The sequence below is a fragment of the Heloderma suspectum genome, chromosome 2 (genome assembly GCF_057233095.1).
Source record: "Heloderma suspectum isolate Gila_16-S chromosome 2, 16-S_ref, whole genome shotgun sequence".
NCBI lineage: Eukaryota > Metazoa > Chordata > Lepidosauria > Squamata > Helodermatidae > Heloderma > Heloderma suspectum.
The window spans coordinates 223,447,329-223,466,704 of record NC_139459.1 but is presented as its reverse complement, the minus strand read 5'-3'; the positions used below and the strand labels follow the sequence as shown (position 1 = coordinate 223,466,704).

The following is a 19,376-nucleotide window of genomic DNA, read 5'->3' as shown; positions in this document are numbered from 1 at the left end:
GGTGGGCCAGGGTCCATTTTTGTCGCCCCTGGGACCTGCACTAGGAGGAGAGGAAATTAAAATTAAAAATCACTGGTTCCCGAAATTCAATGGCAAACCGCTGCGTAATGCTCAGTAGGACTAAAAAGGCTAAATGTAGCTTGCTATCAAACAAAATTTGATTCTTTTAGCACTTCACAGTGGCAACGGAGCACTAAAATGGACAAATTTAGTCACTACAAGGTGCCATTTTGCTTCTTTAAAAAAAACAAAATCATTCAAAGGGTAGCCGGACCTGCATGTGGCCCACAGGCCGCATGCTGCCTACCCCTGCCTTAAACCATAGTTAAGACTCACCAGAGTTTGTCTAGGTTCAGACATAATGCTAAACCATAGTTAAAGCAAATTACATTACTCTTTACATTACTAACTACTAGAATACTCTGATCTGATGCTTTTTGCTGTAATCAAATGCCATTTTCAGCAGGTGGGAGATGCTTGTGACTCAGTCATCAGAAGAATCAGATGCTGTTTCTTATTATGAAGCAGACCCAACTTTTTATAGTTATCATTTGCAAATACTGAAAACATTTATGGAAAAGGTTGAATTTACCATTTTAACAAATGATTCCTACAATGCCACAGGAATTCTTCAATCTCCTTTCTGCAAGAGCAAATCAAATGAGTCTGTCTTATGTGACTAATTAAATCCTGTCTGCACCGATTGTTTCATGTTCAGAAGTTGTCCATAGCCGGGGGGGCGGGGAGTTCAGTGCTTTATGTAGTCTGAAAGCTTAATTTATGTTTCTTTGTTCCTTCTAACCATGGCTTTTCCATTTCTGATTTCAGCAGGCTGGGGAGAGATGCCTGCTGTCCATGCAAAGCCTGAAGCTTCATGGGGAGAGCCTTCCTCCCCTTCTGCTGCAGTTGATAATGGCACTTCAGCATGGGGGAAGCCCCCCAGCAGTGGTACAGGGTGGGGAGATAACTCTGCTGAGTCAGCAGGGACATACGGAAGAGTAAGCGCACCAGCTGCTGCCCCAGCACTGTGCAAACCAGGTGAGTATGTGTGTGCGTTCTCTTTTCAACATAAATTGAAATTCTGCTTTATGGCTGAGAAGACAAAGGTCAGGCCAAAATGACAGACACACGCTCTCCAACTTTATGTAATAGTAAAGTAAAATAATAGGGCTGGTATGATATTTAGATTTTAAAGTATAGGAAGACTAACTGAAATCCTCCATTTCTCCTGTAGCTTCTAAATCTTCTATGCAAGAAGGCTGGGGCAGTGGTGGAGATGAAGTAAATCTCAGTACAAGTCAGTGGGAAGATGAAGAAGGAGATATGTGGAATAATACTGCTTCGCAAGAGAGTAATTCCTCTTGTAGCTCCTGGGGGAATGCCCCAAAGAAAGGACTTCAAAAGGTAGGACTAAACACTGTGGGTTAATAAAAATCACTAAGATAGGGAGCCAAATGGTTCATGCATGGTTTTTATATTGGTTTCTTTTATCAAATTATTTTATGAAAGAATTAAAGTCATTGCACTGCTGTAAGACTGATAGGAAGATGGATCCAGTAGCTTCCACCCCCTGTTTTGATCATATTGGCCTGGTGTTGGAAAGCAAGCATAGACCGTGGGTTCTGCTGTATTATAGCCCTTGCCTAATAGAATCCATTGCACCCTGTTGGAGATGTTCTTAAATCAGGTGTTGTCTTTCCCCCCGCCCCCTCACTCAGACACACACACACCCCTAACTGTAATGCAATATTTCAACATTCATGAAAGGCCACCCAGGGCAGATAGAGCTCAAAACATTATGACAGCAGTCTCTTAGAATACTACAGGCCATAATGACATAAGACAGGTTATGCATCGAATGTTGTCATTGCTCATTGTCCTGGAAGCTGGTGTTGTGTTTTGTTTTTCACTCTGTGATATACAGTTATCTGATAAAGGCATTGATGGATGGGACAGAAACCTTGCTCTACAGGAATGGAGGAGCAGTTAGGAGGATGGTTGACTTTCAGAGACTTTTGAATCTGAATACTGTGTGTGATTTGGCTCTTGGTTTAGTAACTGCTCTATCAGTTGTCCAGTCACCTTTTGGAGTAAGAAGCTAGTTGCAGCTATTGACAAGCTGTTAGGTGCCCTCTGCCTTGTGGATGGATCCACTTGTATTTAAGGGAGTCTTTAAAGCAAGTGGAAAGTCTACTAGAGAGCAGGTGACTACATGCTTAGGTTAACACCAACTGAACATACAATGGGAGCCATTTGATGGACTATGCTATGACACTGATAGTGACAAAGAAATCATTCTTCTTCTCCAGGATTGTGTGTACAGTGACCCCCATCAAAGCTGTTCATTGGAAAATAGCTTCTTCTAGTGACTATATGGAAGAAGAACCATTTAAAGTCCTCCGTGACGTAATTTGCAAGGCACTTTCTAGTATTACTTAGCTGCCCTCCCTTTGAGATCAGGCTCTCAAATAAAAATTGAAAAGATATTGGAGTGCTGTTTCTCTTGTGCAGGTGTACGTGACTGCTAGTTTAAAAAGATGTTGAGCACTCTTCACTTTATGTCTTGAATAATGACTTCCACAATAATGCAAGTCATATCAGGAACCTTCTCTCTCACTACTTATATTGTTATTCTCATTTAGAATTAGCATAATGTTTAGGAGGGGGAAATATTGGAACTGTCATCCAGCTTTTAAAGGAAACCAGACTTTTGTATTACATTTTGAAATATGCAAGAGTGCATTTGAATCTTTTAAGATGTAGAATTGGGACCAAGCTCTGAGACTTCTGCTTTGGTAAAGTTAATATAGAAATGTTAGTAAGTTTATGATCCAGTATTGCAGTTCTTCTGTTAACTGTATAATTATTTGATTTAAATCAGATGTCCACAACTTGTTATCAAATGTAGCCTATTGGGCATATTTTGAAGCTTGCTAGGCTTGGTAAGCAACCTCCATCCATTTTTGCAAGGTGGAAAGCAGAAATAGGATTTCTGAGACTCCTGGTGGGCTGCAATACATGGTCGGTGGGCTGTGAGCAGCTTACTGGGTCAGATGTTATGCAGGCCTATTAATAGACTTACTTTATTTTTTTAGGATAGTTCTGACCATTTTTTGACCCATGCAAGGCCACAAAGCAAACAACAACAGATGACACAGTTCTGTATAAATTCTGAAAACAGCACTTCTGGTTTTAAAATGGGCAAATTGATAGGAGTCTTCATAGATACATCAGTTTCAGACTGTTTTTAATACAGCCAACAGCAAAGAAATGAAATGGGCTATTCTCAGATTGTGGCTTGCAAGCCTAATTGTAAGCAAAGATTGCTGGGATGTTTGTATTAAAATGTAATTATCTACTTGCTAACTGTTGGGCGGAAGTACTCAGTTTGGAGCTTGTGCTATTTCTCTGCTGTGTCTACCAAAGAAGATAGAAAGTAGTTATCTTTTTCATCTGATTTTTCAGACCTGTGCAAGTATGTTTCATCTTGGCAGAAACAAAATGTCTTTATAAGACCAGTTTGGACTTAATGCTACATCATGACTTGTGTCACATATACAAGCCACAGCAGGCCTCGGCTTTGCACATTGTCACCTACTCTTTTGCACATAAGAAGAGAAGATAGGAAACTTTACTTTCAATGTTAACGTAACCAGAGTTCCCTGTTACATTTGAAGTCAGAGAACTCTGATTAGTTTAAACTCTAGTTAGTTCAAACAAACCAGAATACAACTGTTATTTATGGTCCTGGCTTGTTCACTAACTAGAGTTAAAACTAACCAGAGTTCCCTGAGTTTGGGCATAATGGAAAACTCAGATTAGTTTAAAACTTGAAGCAGATATGTTTGATTTCCTCCTCTGGCATGCACCAGAGGAGGGGAGGGGAGAAAGGCCTTTGTGAACTCATTGCAGCTTGTGCATGTGATGCTAAACCATGGTTTAGTGTTACGTCCAAATCTGCCCATATTCATAGTGTTAGGATGCATGAGTATATTATAAGTTATGTGTGTGAATGTACCCTAAAGTAACATACAGTATTGATAAGGAAAGTGTTCATGCGGATTTGGACTGTGCATTTCCTTGCTATAAATACTTTTAAAAAATAGATTTAGGCTGCTAACCTTTTCACACTCAGTGGGACTTGCAACTGAGTAAGCATGTCTAGGAGTCCCCTGTTAAAATGTCTTCCCGTTTTTCCTGCTAGGGCATGAAGACAACTAGTAAGCAAGATGAGGCCTGGATCATGAACCGTCTGATAAAACAGCTCACAGACATGGGCTTCCCGGTGCGTAACATATATGTTCCAGTATATCCTGTAGCTTTGCATCCACTGTCCATAGAGGATATAGATGTGATTGCATATAAATGTCATTAAGTCTGCAAACCCATAAAGTGGGAGTAGGTCCCATTGAACTAAGTGAGGCTTACTTCTGAGTAGAAGATATATAGGATTGCACTGCAGGTTTCTCTGGAATGCATAGCTGGAATACTACATCTTTCTTTGCTGGGCTGCATTTACAACAGCTCCAATAATATAGTTAGACATTCCATAATAAAGTGGATTCATCACATTTTACAATGAACCTTTGAGTGTTTATTTGAAGCAGTTAATAAAACATCTGGATTCCTCCTATCTGTCTACACACGCACTTGTGCATGCACCCCACACATTCTTGTTTCCCATGCATGTGCACAAACAGACACTCATGCCCGCACAGCCACTCTTCCCCCCACACACACACACGCATTCTTAAAGCTTAATACTTTACTCTTGATATGGGTGATACAGAATTCTGTTTCTTAAGAAACTCTCAGACAAGAGTTGTCTTTTTACTGTAAGAGTATCAGCATAGCAGTACTACATACAAACGCTTATGCATGCGTAAATTCAAACATATGAAACATCATATGAAACATCAGTCTGAATCAGGCTTCTAAGCAGAATCAAGTACAATTGTTAGTTCTTAATGATAATTGATATCAAGCTTACCTGGCTGGTTCTACAGGCAACACATCAGGGAAGCTGATCCAAGAAGACAGCTCCCACTGTTGTGTGTTCCGAGTATCCTTTATATACATGTTCAAACTATTTTTACTTCTATTTATGTTACTTATCTAACAATTCCAAACATGCACTTCTACCTGAAGTCTTTATATGTCTAAATAAGATTATTGAATTTCTAAGCTTCTTATCAGGATAAATGACCACAACAACATACTTATACAAACATTTTAGCCTTCCTTGACATGTTACAAGTCATTTCTAACACAAAAGTATTTCCTTGATAGCATCCTGTCTTCTGAGCTTGTTTTCTTATTACATATCTGTTATGTTTTTTTATCTGGGATGAGTTTTCTGGTTACTTTGTCTGATGGCCTACCTGGCCTTGTTCTGTAGCTAATTGTTTTTTAGCACCCCATTTTACAATACTAAGAGGAAGATGTAGCTATAAATTTAACATGGGCCCCTCTTGGTCTGGATTCCTTTCCTATCAGTAAAGGGTGCCAATGATCTCTGATGGCCTGGCATTGCTGTTTCTCATCTGACAAACCTTGGAGATGAGACACCTTTACTACTCACTATTCAGGAGTCCAAGCTGTGTTGCATTGCCCATTGAAATCTCATTTTTAATTCCACACTTTTCTTGAAGGTATTTGATTATAGAATTTCCTAATTGGGCAGCAGGGTTACATGATGCAAATATGAAAGACTTTCCTGATCTGCCACACCCTGGAGCATCCAGCTCCTGCCAGCCTGCCAAACAGCTGTTTGACAGGAGCCTGATGCTTCATGGAAACCGGGCATGTGCGCATGACTCTCCCCACAGACCCTCTTGCCCTGCAGCATTGGGCTGCATAATATTGTACCGACCTCATTCACTGTTTACAATCCCCCACCCAAACCATGAGGTACTGTGTGTTTGCGCGCGTGCACACACACACCTGAAATACTTTCAGTATTATACTGAGTAATAGACAAAAAAGGCAAATGCTATTTTGGGCTGCATTAATAGAAGCATCGCTTCCAAATCCCGGGAAGTACTAGTTCCCCTCTACTCAGCACTGGTTAGGCCTCATCTGGAGTACTGTGTCCAGTTCTGGGCACCACACTTTAAGAAGGATGCAGACAAGCTGGAGAGGGTTCAAAGGAGGGCAACGAAGATGATCAGGGGACTGGAAACAAAGCCCTATGAAGAGAGACTGAAAGAACTGGGCATGTTTAGCCTTGAGAAGAGAAGACTGAGGGGAGATATGATAGCACTCTTCAAGTACTTGAAAGGTTGTCACAGAGAAGAAGGCCAGGATCTCTTCTTGATCATCCCAGAGTGCAGGACACGGAATAATGGGCTCAAGTTACAGGAAGCCAGATTCCGGTTGAACATCAGGAAAAACTTCCTGAGTGTCAGAGCAATACGGCAATGGAACCAATTACCTGGGGAGGTGGTGGGCTCTCCCACACTGGAGGCCTTTAAGACGAGGCTGGACAGCCATTTGTCAGGGATGCTCTGACTTGGATTCCTGCATTGAGCAGGGGGTTGGACTCGATGGCCTTGTAGGCCCCTTCCAACCCTACTATTCTATGATTCTATGATTCTATGACTTCATGCATCTGATAAGGTGGATTATAGTCCACAAAAATGTATGCCATGATACATTTGTTAGTCTTTAAGGTGCCACAGGACCATTTGGTGTTGTTTTTTACCTCCTTTATTGTGTTTTACCTCCCCACAAACCTGTGAGGTAGATCACTGCTGTTTCCCGTTCATAAATGGGGGTGCTGAGGCTGAAAGGCGATGGGGGCAGGGCTTGCCTGATGCCACATAGTTTTCCCATGGAGACGTAGAACTTGAATCCAGATCCAATTTCACTCTCATTTCACAGATGATGGTGTTTATCTCTGCACCATGAAAAGCATCACCTGCTGATGCCTGCATATCAAGTTCCTGTTAAATGCACAGAAATGGGTCCCACTTTTTTTTTTTCTTTCTGATTCATTGGCAATCCCACCTCCTTTTGAGTATTACACGTTGACAGGTGTAGAAAAGCATAGAGACAATGTCACCATGCCAAGTTATGGACATCTTCACAGAAGCAGGAGGGATCTAACGTGCTCCTAATCATAGCTCCTAGACAATTTGGTTGGCTCCAAATTTTGTAGAGAAGTTTATATTGCAGTTTTACAAGTGAGTCAGTCAGCATGGCTTGACAAAAATAATTTTATCTTTGCCTTTTGGCTGAGAGTTCTAAGTGTATTTCCCCCTACTTTTATTGTTGTTATAACACCTACATTGCATTAGTTATGAACAAGCTCACTTTCTCATTTTTGCAGAGAGAGCCAGCAGAAGAGGCCTTGAAGAGTAACAGTATGAATCTAGATCAGGCCATGAGTAAGTATTTTGTAACTGAAATGGACATCTGGAGGGTTGTTCTGTTACAATGAAATCAGCATCACTTTTCCTGACAGCATTTTATCTGAGGACTGAGTTGGTTGTGAATTATCATCCATGCCAAACTTAATGCTTTAAAAGACAAAATGCATTTTAAAAATCTCAGCTTACAAAATGTAGTAATGTAAGTGAGGGTGTAGTAATAGCTAGATCAGTAGGGCTGTCATCTTGATTTTGAGAAGTTTCCCTAGTCTTCTTCGACATCTTTACATTGTCTTTACTATTTGCAGGTGCTCTGCTGGAAAAGAAGGTGGAAATGGACAAGCGTGGAATGGGAGTGGCTGACTACAATGGAATGGTCACCAAACCCCTTGGCTGCCGCCCACCACCGATCTCCAAAGAGTCTTCCATGGACCGCCCCACCTTCCTTGACAAGGTAGGTACAGCAATATGAGAATACAGACATTAGTATTTGTGGAAGGTGGGAAGAAATGCTTGAAGTTAGATTAACCCTAGACAAGGGACGCAAATGTGCTACTTTGCCTTGTTATTCTGTTTCCTGTACTTGTACTTGTGAAAGAGAACATTGTTACTGCCCTGGAGATTGAAACGTTCTGTTTCATCTACTTACGCTCTGACATTTAACGATATAGACATTTTCATTAACAATGTATCCCCAGGTACTTGGTATTTGTAGCTGTTCTTTTATAGGAGCTACTAAGGAATAGGTTTGCACTATTTGCACTCACAATAATTTAGCCAAAATGGCTAATAAGGGAGCAAATAATGAAATTTGTGTTAATTGTGGATGTCAGCTCCTTCTAAAAACTGAACAGAAGCAGCTCATTTTGGGTTGGGATTTGATTTAGTGATTGGCAGTAATAGACTCTGTGACTTGAACTACATTAAAATAACTTTTTATACTTTATAAAGCCACAGTTATTTGCAGAAGAACACAGTTCTTGCTCTGCCATAGTAAACTCTCCCCCTCCCCCCTGTAATTGAGATAGAATTATAGGAGCTGGCAGGACCCTGAAATTCATTTAATCCATCCCTTTGCAATAAAGTAGAAACAAGCAAATGCCAATCCATACCCACACCATTTTACCTCCTTTCTTTTCTCCTGGGGGTTAATCTTATCTTTCAGACTTTTGACTTTCCTTAACCAGAGTTAAGATTAACTTAATTTTAGGGATTAACAGGGTGCCTTATTTAGGAAGTGCATGTATTAGTCTATATGACTATGTCTCCCCCACTGTCAAAATTTAGATGGTAACCTCCTTTAGAGCAGGGACCTTTCTTTTTGTCTTATGTTACTCTGTGAAGTGCCATGTATATTGATGGTGCTATAAAAATAAGAAATACTGAGCTAAACCACACTGTGGCGATGGGACTATATGAAATCTCAAAAATGTTTTTATCTTGACCTTAGGTATTGCCAAGTAATAGAAAGACATCAGTAATAGGTTTTAAGCTTTCCCAAATAGTTGTCCTGGCCCTTCCAGAACATCCATCACATTCAAAATCCTCTCTGGTCATGGCAATTGGTATTGCTTAAGAGGGAAAAAATCTAGGAAAAGCACTTCTTAATCCCAGGAGGCTGTAACTGAGACATTAAAATCCTAAACAACCCCAGCTTTGTTACTGAAAGGGTTCATTACTTAAAGAGGTCCTTTGTTTTGCTTATGTGAAAAAGGCAAGTTTTTCTGCAAACAGTTTACAACAGTTGATCACACTTCTCTGATTGTATTTTAAGGGTGATAAACACAACAGACAAATATACTGTACGGTAGTACTGTAGTACAACAAACAGTATTAGTTACTGACCAGTTTTTTTAAAACCTATTGTGTAAGGAATATATGCTGATGTTTTTTTCTCTGAGCCCTGATTCCTAGATGCTCCTTTTCCATTAGTATAGGATACTTTAAGGGAGCATAATGTTTAATTATTATTATGTATAGAAGCACATAGAGATAAGAATATAAGAAGAGCCATGCTGGATCAGACCAAGGGTCCATCTTGTCCAGCATTCTGTTCACACAGTGGGCAACCAGCTGCCCATGGAAGCCCACAAGCAAGACATGTGTGCAACAGCACCCTCCCACCCATGTTCCCCAGCAACTGGTGTACATAGACATACTGCCTCTGATACTGGAGGTAGAATATAGCCATCAGAACTAGTAGCCATTGATAGTCTTATCCTCCAGGAATTTCTCTAACCCCCTTTTAAAGCCATCCAAATTGGTGGCCATCACTACTTCTTGTGGTAGCAGATTCTATAGTTTGACTGTAAGCTGTGTGAAGAAGTACTTCCTTTTTTCTGTCGTGAATCTCCCTAATCGGCTTCATGGGATGATCCTGGGTTCTAGTATTATGAGAGAGAAAGAAAAATGTCTCCCTGTCCATTTTCTCCACCATGCCTAATTTTGTACACCTCTGTCATGGTTCCTCTTACTTGCCTTTTCTACAAGCTAAACAATCCCAGCTGTGGGTATACACTGTAATTAAGAGAATAATTGTATGGTCCCTGGAGAGCATCCCAGGGACCATAAGAGTCTTCAGAGTCCCCGCTCTGAGGCCATAGACACTCCAATGACCTTGGAATGGGGACTCTTGAATCCAATCCCGCCCCCTCCCCCACCCCCTCAAAGCCATGATGGAAAAAAACATGCTGGCTGTTTTCCAAGGTTGCAAAGGTGTTCTCAAAGGACCTCAAAGAGATCTGTGGGGGAGGGGGTGCTGCAACAGGAGGAGAGGGGGGCCAGGATGTGAGAAATCTTAATGGCCTCTCCAGCCCCAGTCCTGCTCCCACCAGCACACCTCTGCTAGACAGGCTCAGAGGAGGACAGAGAGCCGAAAATCATAACCGTTGCTCCTTCCACTCTACCAGCAGTAGCCTGGCAAGACATTGATCCTTGGAAGTCTCTGAGATCAGAGGCTTCCATCCAACAAGGGTGTAACCCTTGTTGGCCGTAGAATTGCACCTTATATATGTTACTTGAAAGGTCTGCTTTCAAGTAATTGCTGAGGCCACACTCCAGACTGTGGACAGTGGCTCACAGTGATATGTGTTGGGTGCTTCTCAGTATTGTTTCTTTTAAGGGGCCTTTCCCACATCTCTGATGGTGGGCTTGCTTGCTTTCTCTTCCTAGCTTTGTGCTAGTGTTCTGCAGCTCAAACTAATTTGCTAGTCTTTAGGGACAACGTTTTAATGGGGGTGGAAATGGAAAAGGCCTTCTATATTTTGTGAATTCATAAGTGAATTTCTGGAGTTAAATCTCTCCAGTTTGGGGACAGTCTTGTGAACCACAGCTGCCCTTATGGGGGTTAGCAAACACTACACAAAATGGTCAAGTGTGTATCACTACTAAACTTTCCATTAAAGGGGATTACTTCCATTCAGATTCATTTCCCATAGCAGAATCATTTTCTGGAAATGGGAACTTCAGTCTCCAGGGTAATTGGTATTTGCACTTCAACTAAATGTATACATTCAACATATATTTTACATTGAGAACTCGAGTGCCAGTATTTACTTCTGCATCTACTGAAGATATTGGCATTGTATGATCAGGTCTGGAGCCTGGGTGTAAGCTTCTCAACAGTATTCCATGACATCTTGTATGTGAAGAGAAGCCATGGTTCACATAGCAAACCAATCGCAAGTAGAAGAAATATAGGACACGGAAAACTGTTCCTACTCAAGAGGCAAGAAAGGATTGCAAACAGCTCATGACCTAGGGAGAAGCAATCCTTGAACCTGTTACTGTCATGCAAGCTGCAGTTTGTGGAGCCTGACAGATATTCTTGCAGAATGTTAAACATGTTGTGCTGAAAGACCTTGGGGATATGATTAGAAAATGTCACTGTCCTCCCTCAGGGCTTTCCAGCACTAAACTAAGTATCACTTTGGTTGATGATAAAGAAACTTTTCCTAGCCCTCCACTAGCAACTGAAAAACTTATATAAGCAGGATTTGTTTAGGACATCAGAGACCTTTTATGCTTGACTGGCATGGAGCAAAACTTCACCCTTTTTAGAAACATAGGCTATTCCTTGACAGTTAATAATCTTCCAAGTAAATGGGTAAGAAGATGATGCAAGATAGCTGTAAAATGATTGCTTTTAGTAAGTTAACAAAGAGCATCCTTTCTTGAAGCTATAATTATTTGTAAAGTACACAGTAAATTTAGAATTTTTTTCCACATGATTTCAGGCTTTTACTTGTAGAATATTTGCTTGCTGAAAGAGATGTTTAGGCATTGGAGATAATCTGTCCCCACAAGGGGCAGGACCCTTGCTCAGCCCCCTGCTGCAGTCTGTGATATTAAACCGGGGGGGGGGGGGATGCCATGCTTTTTGTTTACTATTATTCTTCCCAACAGGCACAGTAGAAGCCCTTTTTCCCTTTCTGTATGAATTTCTCCACAGCACATGTGCTGGACCTGTTCAGACATAACGCTAAACCATAGTTTATGACTTAGCATAGTTTGGACAAAATGCTAAACCATATAGTTTAGCCTTACATGCAAGAGCTGCTGCAAGTTTCAGGCTTGTGTGCTGCCCCTCCCATCTCTTCCTCTTTTGCACACAAGAGGAGGATATTAAAAGCTTTTGCTTTCTGTTTTATATTAATCAGAGTTCCCTATTATGTTCAAACCTGGAGAACTGGTTAGGTTTAAACTCTAGTTAGTTCAAACAAGCCAGGATCCAACTGTGGTTTATGATCCTGGTTTGTTCACTAACCACAGTTAAAACTAACCAGAGTTCCCTGACTTTGGATGTAACAGGGAACATTGTTTAGCTTAAAGCTGAAGGTGGATTTTCCCCTTGATAGTTTGTGTTGGTTCACCTGTAATCTCGAATCTTCCAAATCATGGTTTGGAGGATGGGGAACAAGCCTTGTGCTTGTGCAAAACCCTTCTTCCTCCCCTTGTACATAGCCATTCCCTCTCTCCTTATCAATTTTGAGACATTTTGAGACAATGGCATAGTTTGCCATTTCATCCAAACCTGCAACCTGTGGATTGTGCTTGCTTTGAAACCAGAACTAGAAAACAGCTTCAAACTATTTCCAGAGGAGCAGCTGTAAGATGCCACAAAAATATTTCCACTCTAAACTGGTTTCCAGTCCTGAGACTGGGGACACACACAAACCACTTTGATATAGGGCTGTGCACCGCTTCTGTCCAAATCCCAAATAACAAAGCAAAGCGAGCTGCTTCGGAGGTGCCTCGGCATGATCGGAAGTGGATCAGAACAGCACCGAGGCACCCTGAAGCGAAGCAGCTAGTCGCTGAGGCGCCTCAGTCCTCTTTGGAGCTACTGAAGCCATTTCCACCCAGACAGCCTGTCTCTCAATGTATCACCTTGCAGAAGATCAGGGAGGGGGCGAGGAGGAGAACGGAGGGGAGAAGGGGAGAGGAGGGACGGAAGAAATAGTGAGCCTTGGCGATTGGCAACTCTAGTTGCCAAATGAGGGCTAAACTTAATCCAGCAGTTTCCAGTGATGGTGGTGGGTGGGGGGCAATACTGGATATATTGGAGAGATCAGCCTTTTTTTGTTTCATTGTGAGAGAGTGTTCTGGTTGGAGCTGGAGGTGGTGGTTTACTTGTTGTTAGAGAGAGTTTCTTAGATCTGTGTGGTATGCGTGTGTGTGCGCGCGCGTGTGTGTTTGTACTGCAGCTTTGTCTTCCTTCTTCCTTCCCATTTCAACTATTCCCTTCCTTTCTTTTGTAGATTCTTTATTAAAAAAACCCAAACTTTTAAGAAGTACTTAGTTTGAGTTTCGTCCTTTCCTTGCCTGGTTGTTTGTCTCCACCCCACCCCCATTCTCTAATAGGTTTTACTTTTCATTCTTTTCTTGACTGTTTATTTAAAAAACCAAATAAAAAATACTTTCTTTTGCCTTGCCTTGTTCTTTAGCTTCCCACCCTTCTCAATGCTCAACCATTAGTTTTCCCTTACTTTCTGTCTAGATTAGATAGATAGATAGATAGATAGATAGATAGATAGATAGATTACTTATATTTCCTTGTTTTTGGCTCCCCCCCACTCCCCACCTCACTCTTCTGAATTCCTGTTTTCCTTCCCTTCCCATTTTTGATGTCTTTTCCCTAAAAAAAAATAATTAAAAACCCTTTTCTCTTCTGTTAGGATTATAGATAGTCCTCCCATACTCCACCCCTTTGCTTGTAGGTAGTTCAGTATTTGCTTTTCTTTTGCTCGTGTGTGTGTGTGTGCGCGCGCTTGTGTGTGCAGTCAAGCAAACAGTGTGTGGCAAAGCACTACACAGTCCACATTTCAAAAAACATTGGTCAAAGCACTACACACATTAACATATATTTAAATTTTATACTACACTGTGTGGCAAAGCAAGCCCAATATGAGGCATCTTCAGGGCCTTGGCAGGGGCAGAGGTAGGCAAGGTGCTGGTGGGAGCAGCAGCACTGGCAGCCAAGCTGGGTTGCCCCCAGTCCGGATAGTGCATCCTGGTGTGGGGCAGCAGAATGCAGAGGCCAGTCACAGTGCCTGGAGGTCACTGTTTGAGGAGGCAGCAGTGGTAGCACTCTTACAAAAGGAGCAGCATCTCCTTCTGTAGTGGAAGAGAACTGAGAGCCTGTCATTGCTCTCAGTTCAAGTCAGTGTGCCCGCCTGGCAGGTTTGCTGTGTCTTCCTGCCTCTGTCAGACAAGACAACTGAGAGCCTGAGGCATCGACTGTGATTCTGAATAGGAAAGTACTAGGGGAAAGGGGTTACCTGCACTTCAAAGAAACCTACAGCAGATATTAGGGATAGTGACCTCCTCCTGATCACCGCTTAAACACCAAACCCCTCTGAATATCCCTTTATGCCCTTTGGTTTGAGTTTCTGAGAACAGCACATTTTATCTGTGCCTAGCACAAAAACTACTGGGCCAAACTGTCTGCAATATGACAGGTGGGATCCCCTCCATGGGGGCTGACAGGTCCCCAAAGTTTATGTATTTATCATGAAAACTGAAAAGTTATGGCTGTTTCTGTTTTCCGATGCAAGTCAATGGGAAAACATCAAATCCAAATGATTCGGATATGCAAATCTTGCTTCGGATCGGAAGCAAAGCAGATGGGGTCCGAATGAGTCTGAAGTGAAATGGGGCTGCTGTGGAAGGTCTGATTTGGCATCTGAAGGGAAGCAGCGGGTCCGTGCAAAGCCCTAGTTTGATAGCTTAGATGTCAAAGCTTTCCTAAATAAGGAACTGTGCAAGGGAAGGAGGAAGGGGGAGAATGAGTTTGTAGAAACAAATCTTTTTCCTTGGAGGGTCAGAAATGAACCTACCCAGTTGAATTGATATAATACTTACTTACAATACAGTGACCCATGGAATGTTCTTGCTCCACATTCTCAGAAGAAATCTGTAACTGGGAGTGGCTGGGGAGTATAACGTGGCTTTTGTTTAGAGAAGCTTTGTATGACAAAGCTGGAGAATGCTGCTCTTGAGAATTAGGCACCATTATTAAGCCTACATATTTATGTCCAGTCTTCTTGATATCAGTGGGTCTTATATGCGTATAAGTGGACTTATGGTTGAGACCAAAGTTAGCAGAATTCTTGGAGGAATCCCATTAGCTCTAGAACGTGGCATTAGAGTACAGTACCTAGCTTTGGGGTCAAGCTACATAACAAGCTCCTTGTCGTCTTCCCCACTATCCAAATTGGTAGCTGTTTTTTTTTTTTTTAAGTTCACTGTTATACATCTGCACTAAGTAGTAGATGTTTGTTTACTAAGTGATTACTATGCTAATATTTAAAAACAGTTTCATGTCTGCCACGTAGCAGAACAGTTGATTTGCAATTTAGAACAGTACATAAATAGGAATAATTAATTATGTATATTGCCAAAGAGAGCTCACTGAAGCTTCTGTAGTTTGTAACTTCCATTTGCCTCATAAGTCTGTGTCCAGTGTGCCTTATGGCAGGGCTCCAAAAATGCAGCAAGGCCTTACGTTTTCAGGAAAATTGAATGTTGTTTTGCTCTTTTCCTTTTCTTTTGTAATCTGAGACAAAAGAGAGGAAATAAAGTAGGCACTGAAGTAACGCTTGGGCAGCAGTCTGTCTTGTGGGGGTGCTCTTGCTATTCCAGCTGAGGCAAGTAATTGGTTGCCATGTAATGTTCCTGTTTTAAAGTGTTTCAACAAGCACTTGTTATTTTACTGTTGTTTTATGATTGCAAACTGCTCCAAGAGCATTTGTCAGTTAGACTGTCTATAAATTAAAAAAATAAGCACCCCTTCTTGCACTTGCTGTTTTTCATATTTGAGAATGATCGTTCAGTTATACAGTTACAACATGTAAAGCAAAAAGCAAAGACAAACAGTACCTTAATTCTATTTCTCTTTTTCTTCTTCCTTCCACCCCATACTTTTCATTATGTATTCCTCATGCCGTTTTAAACAATATTTTGATATTTTATTCATTCATGTTCCACTATATTTCCATGGGAAACTGTTTTGTGCACTGTCTGTATCTGGACACTGCACACAGCTCACCCTTTCTTTTTTCAATCAGGATGGCGGCCTAGTGGAAGAGCCCACTACTTCACCATTTTTGCCTTCACCAAGCCTGAAGCTCCCCCTTTCAAACAGTGCACTCCCTAATCAGACCCTGGGTGGGATTGCCTCAGGGCTGGGCATGCAAAACTTGAATTCTTCTAGACAGGTAAGGTACCTTTTGAGTGACAACTGTGTGAATGTCAACATGCTTGCCCTCACTAGTTGGAGAAATGTTTGTGGTTTTTTTGCTTTTTTAAATTTTTAAATCTCATTTAAAAAAAAAAGTAAGCAAATGAATGTAAAGTCAAAAATCAGTTTGTCATCTAAAGATTTTTTAAGGGGCAGTTGTTACTGTATACCAAGATGACCAAAGGTCTTTAGCTATAGAATTTTAGCCCTTGCCTTGCTTCTCCTTTCCCACCACTCCTCCAAAGCCCTTGCTGTTGGTTCATTTATGCCTGGCCACTATACCACATCATCCCTGGACACCATCACTCCTTCCCATCCTCACACAGAACTACAATGCTTCACTCAGCTTGTAGTTCCTTGCCCTCCCCTATCCCTTCTTTTCACTTTCTCAGCTCATGATCATTGAAGATTTTCCCTACATTAAGGCCTTGTCTTCACTCCTTACTACCACCACCACCACAAGCTTTCTTGGCCACAGGATGTGGCTGGTAGGTGGGACTAGACTAGTTCTCATTTTCAAACTGCATAAGCAACACATTTGGTGGTGCAGCCAAGCCTGGGGGATGAAGCCAGTTGCCAGCACTAGAAAAATCGAATATTTCCCCTTGCACCAGTGCTTACAGTGTAGTACGAGTCCTGTGCTCTGAACCATGCGTACCAAATAATTTATCTTCCAGCTAGCTGGGATAATCAAGAGTCTAAACATTGCCAGACTCTTAAATCAAGATCACATGGTGAGCTAAAATGTAGGGTCTACCAGGGGTAGGCAACCTAGGGCCCTCCAGGACTATGATTTCTATAATCCCTGACCATTGACCATACTGGCTGAGGCTTATGGGAACTGTAGTCTAAAACATATGGAGGGCACCAGTTTGCCTACCACTCCTGTTACTTCCTCTGCCTCACAGGGTGGATGCAGTGATATAAAGGCATGACCCTAACTTCCTTACATACTACCCTGGGCTCTTTGGAGTTCATGTAGGACAGAGTATTTGCAGGCTCAATTCAAAGAGGTGGTTTTGGCCTTTAAAACCTTATATGTTTGACAAAGGAAACATAACTTATCATATGAACCTGGCCAGGGCTCCTCCATGTTGTTGTTTATCATTTATGAATTTATACCCCACTTTTCTACTAAAGTACACAAGGTAGCTTACACAAAATACAACTTACACAGCAGTACAAAATATGATAAATGCAACCTAAAAAGAAAACAAACAAAACCAACAGCAGTTAAAAAACAAGAAGCAGTTTTCAAAAAGGCAGACCACACAATAAAAGATTTGGAGCACCAGTGTAAAGAGTTCAGGTTAGTAAGGAAGGAGACTGGCAATCCAGCTTTTAGAAATGGAGCATCACTAATGTTTTGTACCTGGAAAGGACACAGCTGGCAGAGACTGTTCTCCTCACTGTCAGAGATGTGATAGGCAGGCACAAGAGACAGGGTCTTCAATGTTGTGGTGACAAGTTTTTTGAACAGTCTTCTAAGGCAGATCTGCCTGGCTCCATCCTTAGCTAGTGGCCATCAGGTGGGCTGTGTTACCATTTGCTGTCTTTTCACTTTGTTTTATTTAGTGCTTTTTATACTGCATTTACTGATGTTTCTAACTTCGTTAGCTGCTCTGATTATCCTCAGAAAGAAGAGCAAGGTAGAAACGCTTAGAAATAAATGAATACTTGTGAAACATCATAGGACGAATAGCTGCGTAAGTCATTATACTGAATATAGGGTAGTTGAAGACCAGGGAACAGCATGTGATAAATTTTGCTACATCTTTATTCAGTTATAGCATCTTTGTAGTACTTGTTTTAAAAGTATGGGAGACAGAAGGAGAAACTGGAGGGTTGACCAAAACATGTTGGAAGTAGTCAGTTGCCTTGATTTCTAATCCCCAAACTCCAGCTAGTTACGAAAAGGAAATGATGCCATCTATATAGACTAGAAAAAAGCCTTATAACTATATACCTAGGAAGAAGGTCATTCTCTAGCACATTTAATCATTAGGCACAGATAGGAGTAACAATGACTGCCCAAGTGCTACTTACATTGCAAACAACTAGTTTTAAAATAAAAGTGCCTATTCAACTACAAAACTTAAATACCCATTTTTTAAAAAACGAGTAGTAAACAGATGAAAGCTGCACCACAATGCCTACACAGTATGTAGAAGAAAAATAAGAACTCAAAAGGAAAAACCCATTTTTAGTTAAATCCCATGCTTGTAGATTATGATTGTCTCATTTTGAGAGACAGATTTAAATCTGCTCCTTGCATACATCTGCCTATAAGGATGACCATTTGTATGTGTATCCAGTGGGCTGCATTGCATTTGAGACATAATTTCTAGACTAGCTCCCCCCACGGTTGTGGCAGTTTCAATGGTATTGTTGCTAGCTCTCTCCTGGGGCCCTTTGTGAGAGCCTGGTCGAAATAGGTGTGGTTTTGTGGAGAATCCCTACACAACAGACAGCTTACCAAAGACAGGTGCCTCCACACAAAGGACATGGTTGGCTGCGTGTGTTTTAGATATTTTATCTTTTGGATCCATTAATTTATTTGTACAGATCTCTAGTCGAAATGACATGTGCATTGGTACAGCTACTGACATTACAGTTTGCCAGACTTTCAAACTAAATCTTCGCTTAAACATCAGTTGAAACAGCTGCTAACTTGCATGAGAGCTCCTTTGTTTGCTAATGTCTTGAGCTGTGGGTTGGCCCTCAATAAATGTTGTAAACTGTACAATTATGCATCTGAAATACTCTAACCTTGTCATCCCACAGATACCGAGTGGCAATCTGGGTATGTTTGGCAATAGCGGAGCAGCACAAGCCAGGACCATGCAACAGCCGCAGCAACCGCCAGTGCAACCTCTTAACTCATCCCAGCCTAGTCTTCGTGCTCAAGTGCCTCAGTTTCTCTCCCCTCAGGTTAGATTGAGCTCTATAGGATTAGTGATAGCCAGGGGTGCAAAAATCCAGGTGTCAATGGCCACTGGCATCTTTAAAAAGTGGGCCTAATAATTGGCACCTGGGTTGCTGAGCAGGTCAGAAAGCAGGTTTCTCTTCCTGGCTCTTCAGTTTTGCAAAAATATTATTGTGCCCTTGGTGATGGCCATTTCTGTGCCATAACTAATGCTATTGAGTAGAACACTTATACAAAGGGGGAGACCCTAAATTTAAGAAGTTAACTACACCAAGAGATGGTTGATGGCTCGAACTGGAACAATACAAACATAAAATACTGGTACGACCATTCTTCTGTA

At 41.5% G+C, this 19,376-nt stretch overlaps 1 protein-coding gene across 6 annotated transcripts in view; it reads left to right on the top strand.

The window, feature by feature from the left end:
• The window catches only part of TNRC6C (trinucleotide repeat containing adaptor 6C), a 149,049-nt gene that overhangs the window by 91,956 nt on the left and 37,717 nt on the right, over window positions 1–19,376 (top strand). For 4 of the 6 annotated variants that reach the window (XM_084838236.1, XM_084838232.1, XM_084838234.1 and 1 more), the window contains 7 exons: window positions 829–1,038; window positions 1,235–1,404; window positions 4,205–4,285; window positions 7,331–7,388; window positions 7,679–7,824; window positions 15,938–16,087; window positions 18,895–19,041. In XM_084838236.1, the coding sequence (XP_084694362.1) occupies window positions 829–1,038; window positions 1,235–1,404; window positions 4,205–4,285; window positions 7,331–7,388; window positions 7,679–7,824; window positions 15,938–16,087; window positions 18,895–19,041 (962 nt within the window). The remainder of the gene's footprint in view (window positions 1–828; window positions 1,039–1,234; window positions 1,405–4,204; window positions 4,286–7,330; window positions 7,389–7,678; window positions 7,825–15,937; window positions 16,088–18,894; window positions 19,042–19,376) is intronic. The other 2 variants (XM_084838237.1, XM_084838235.1) reach the window with 1 other exon arrangement.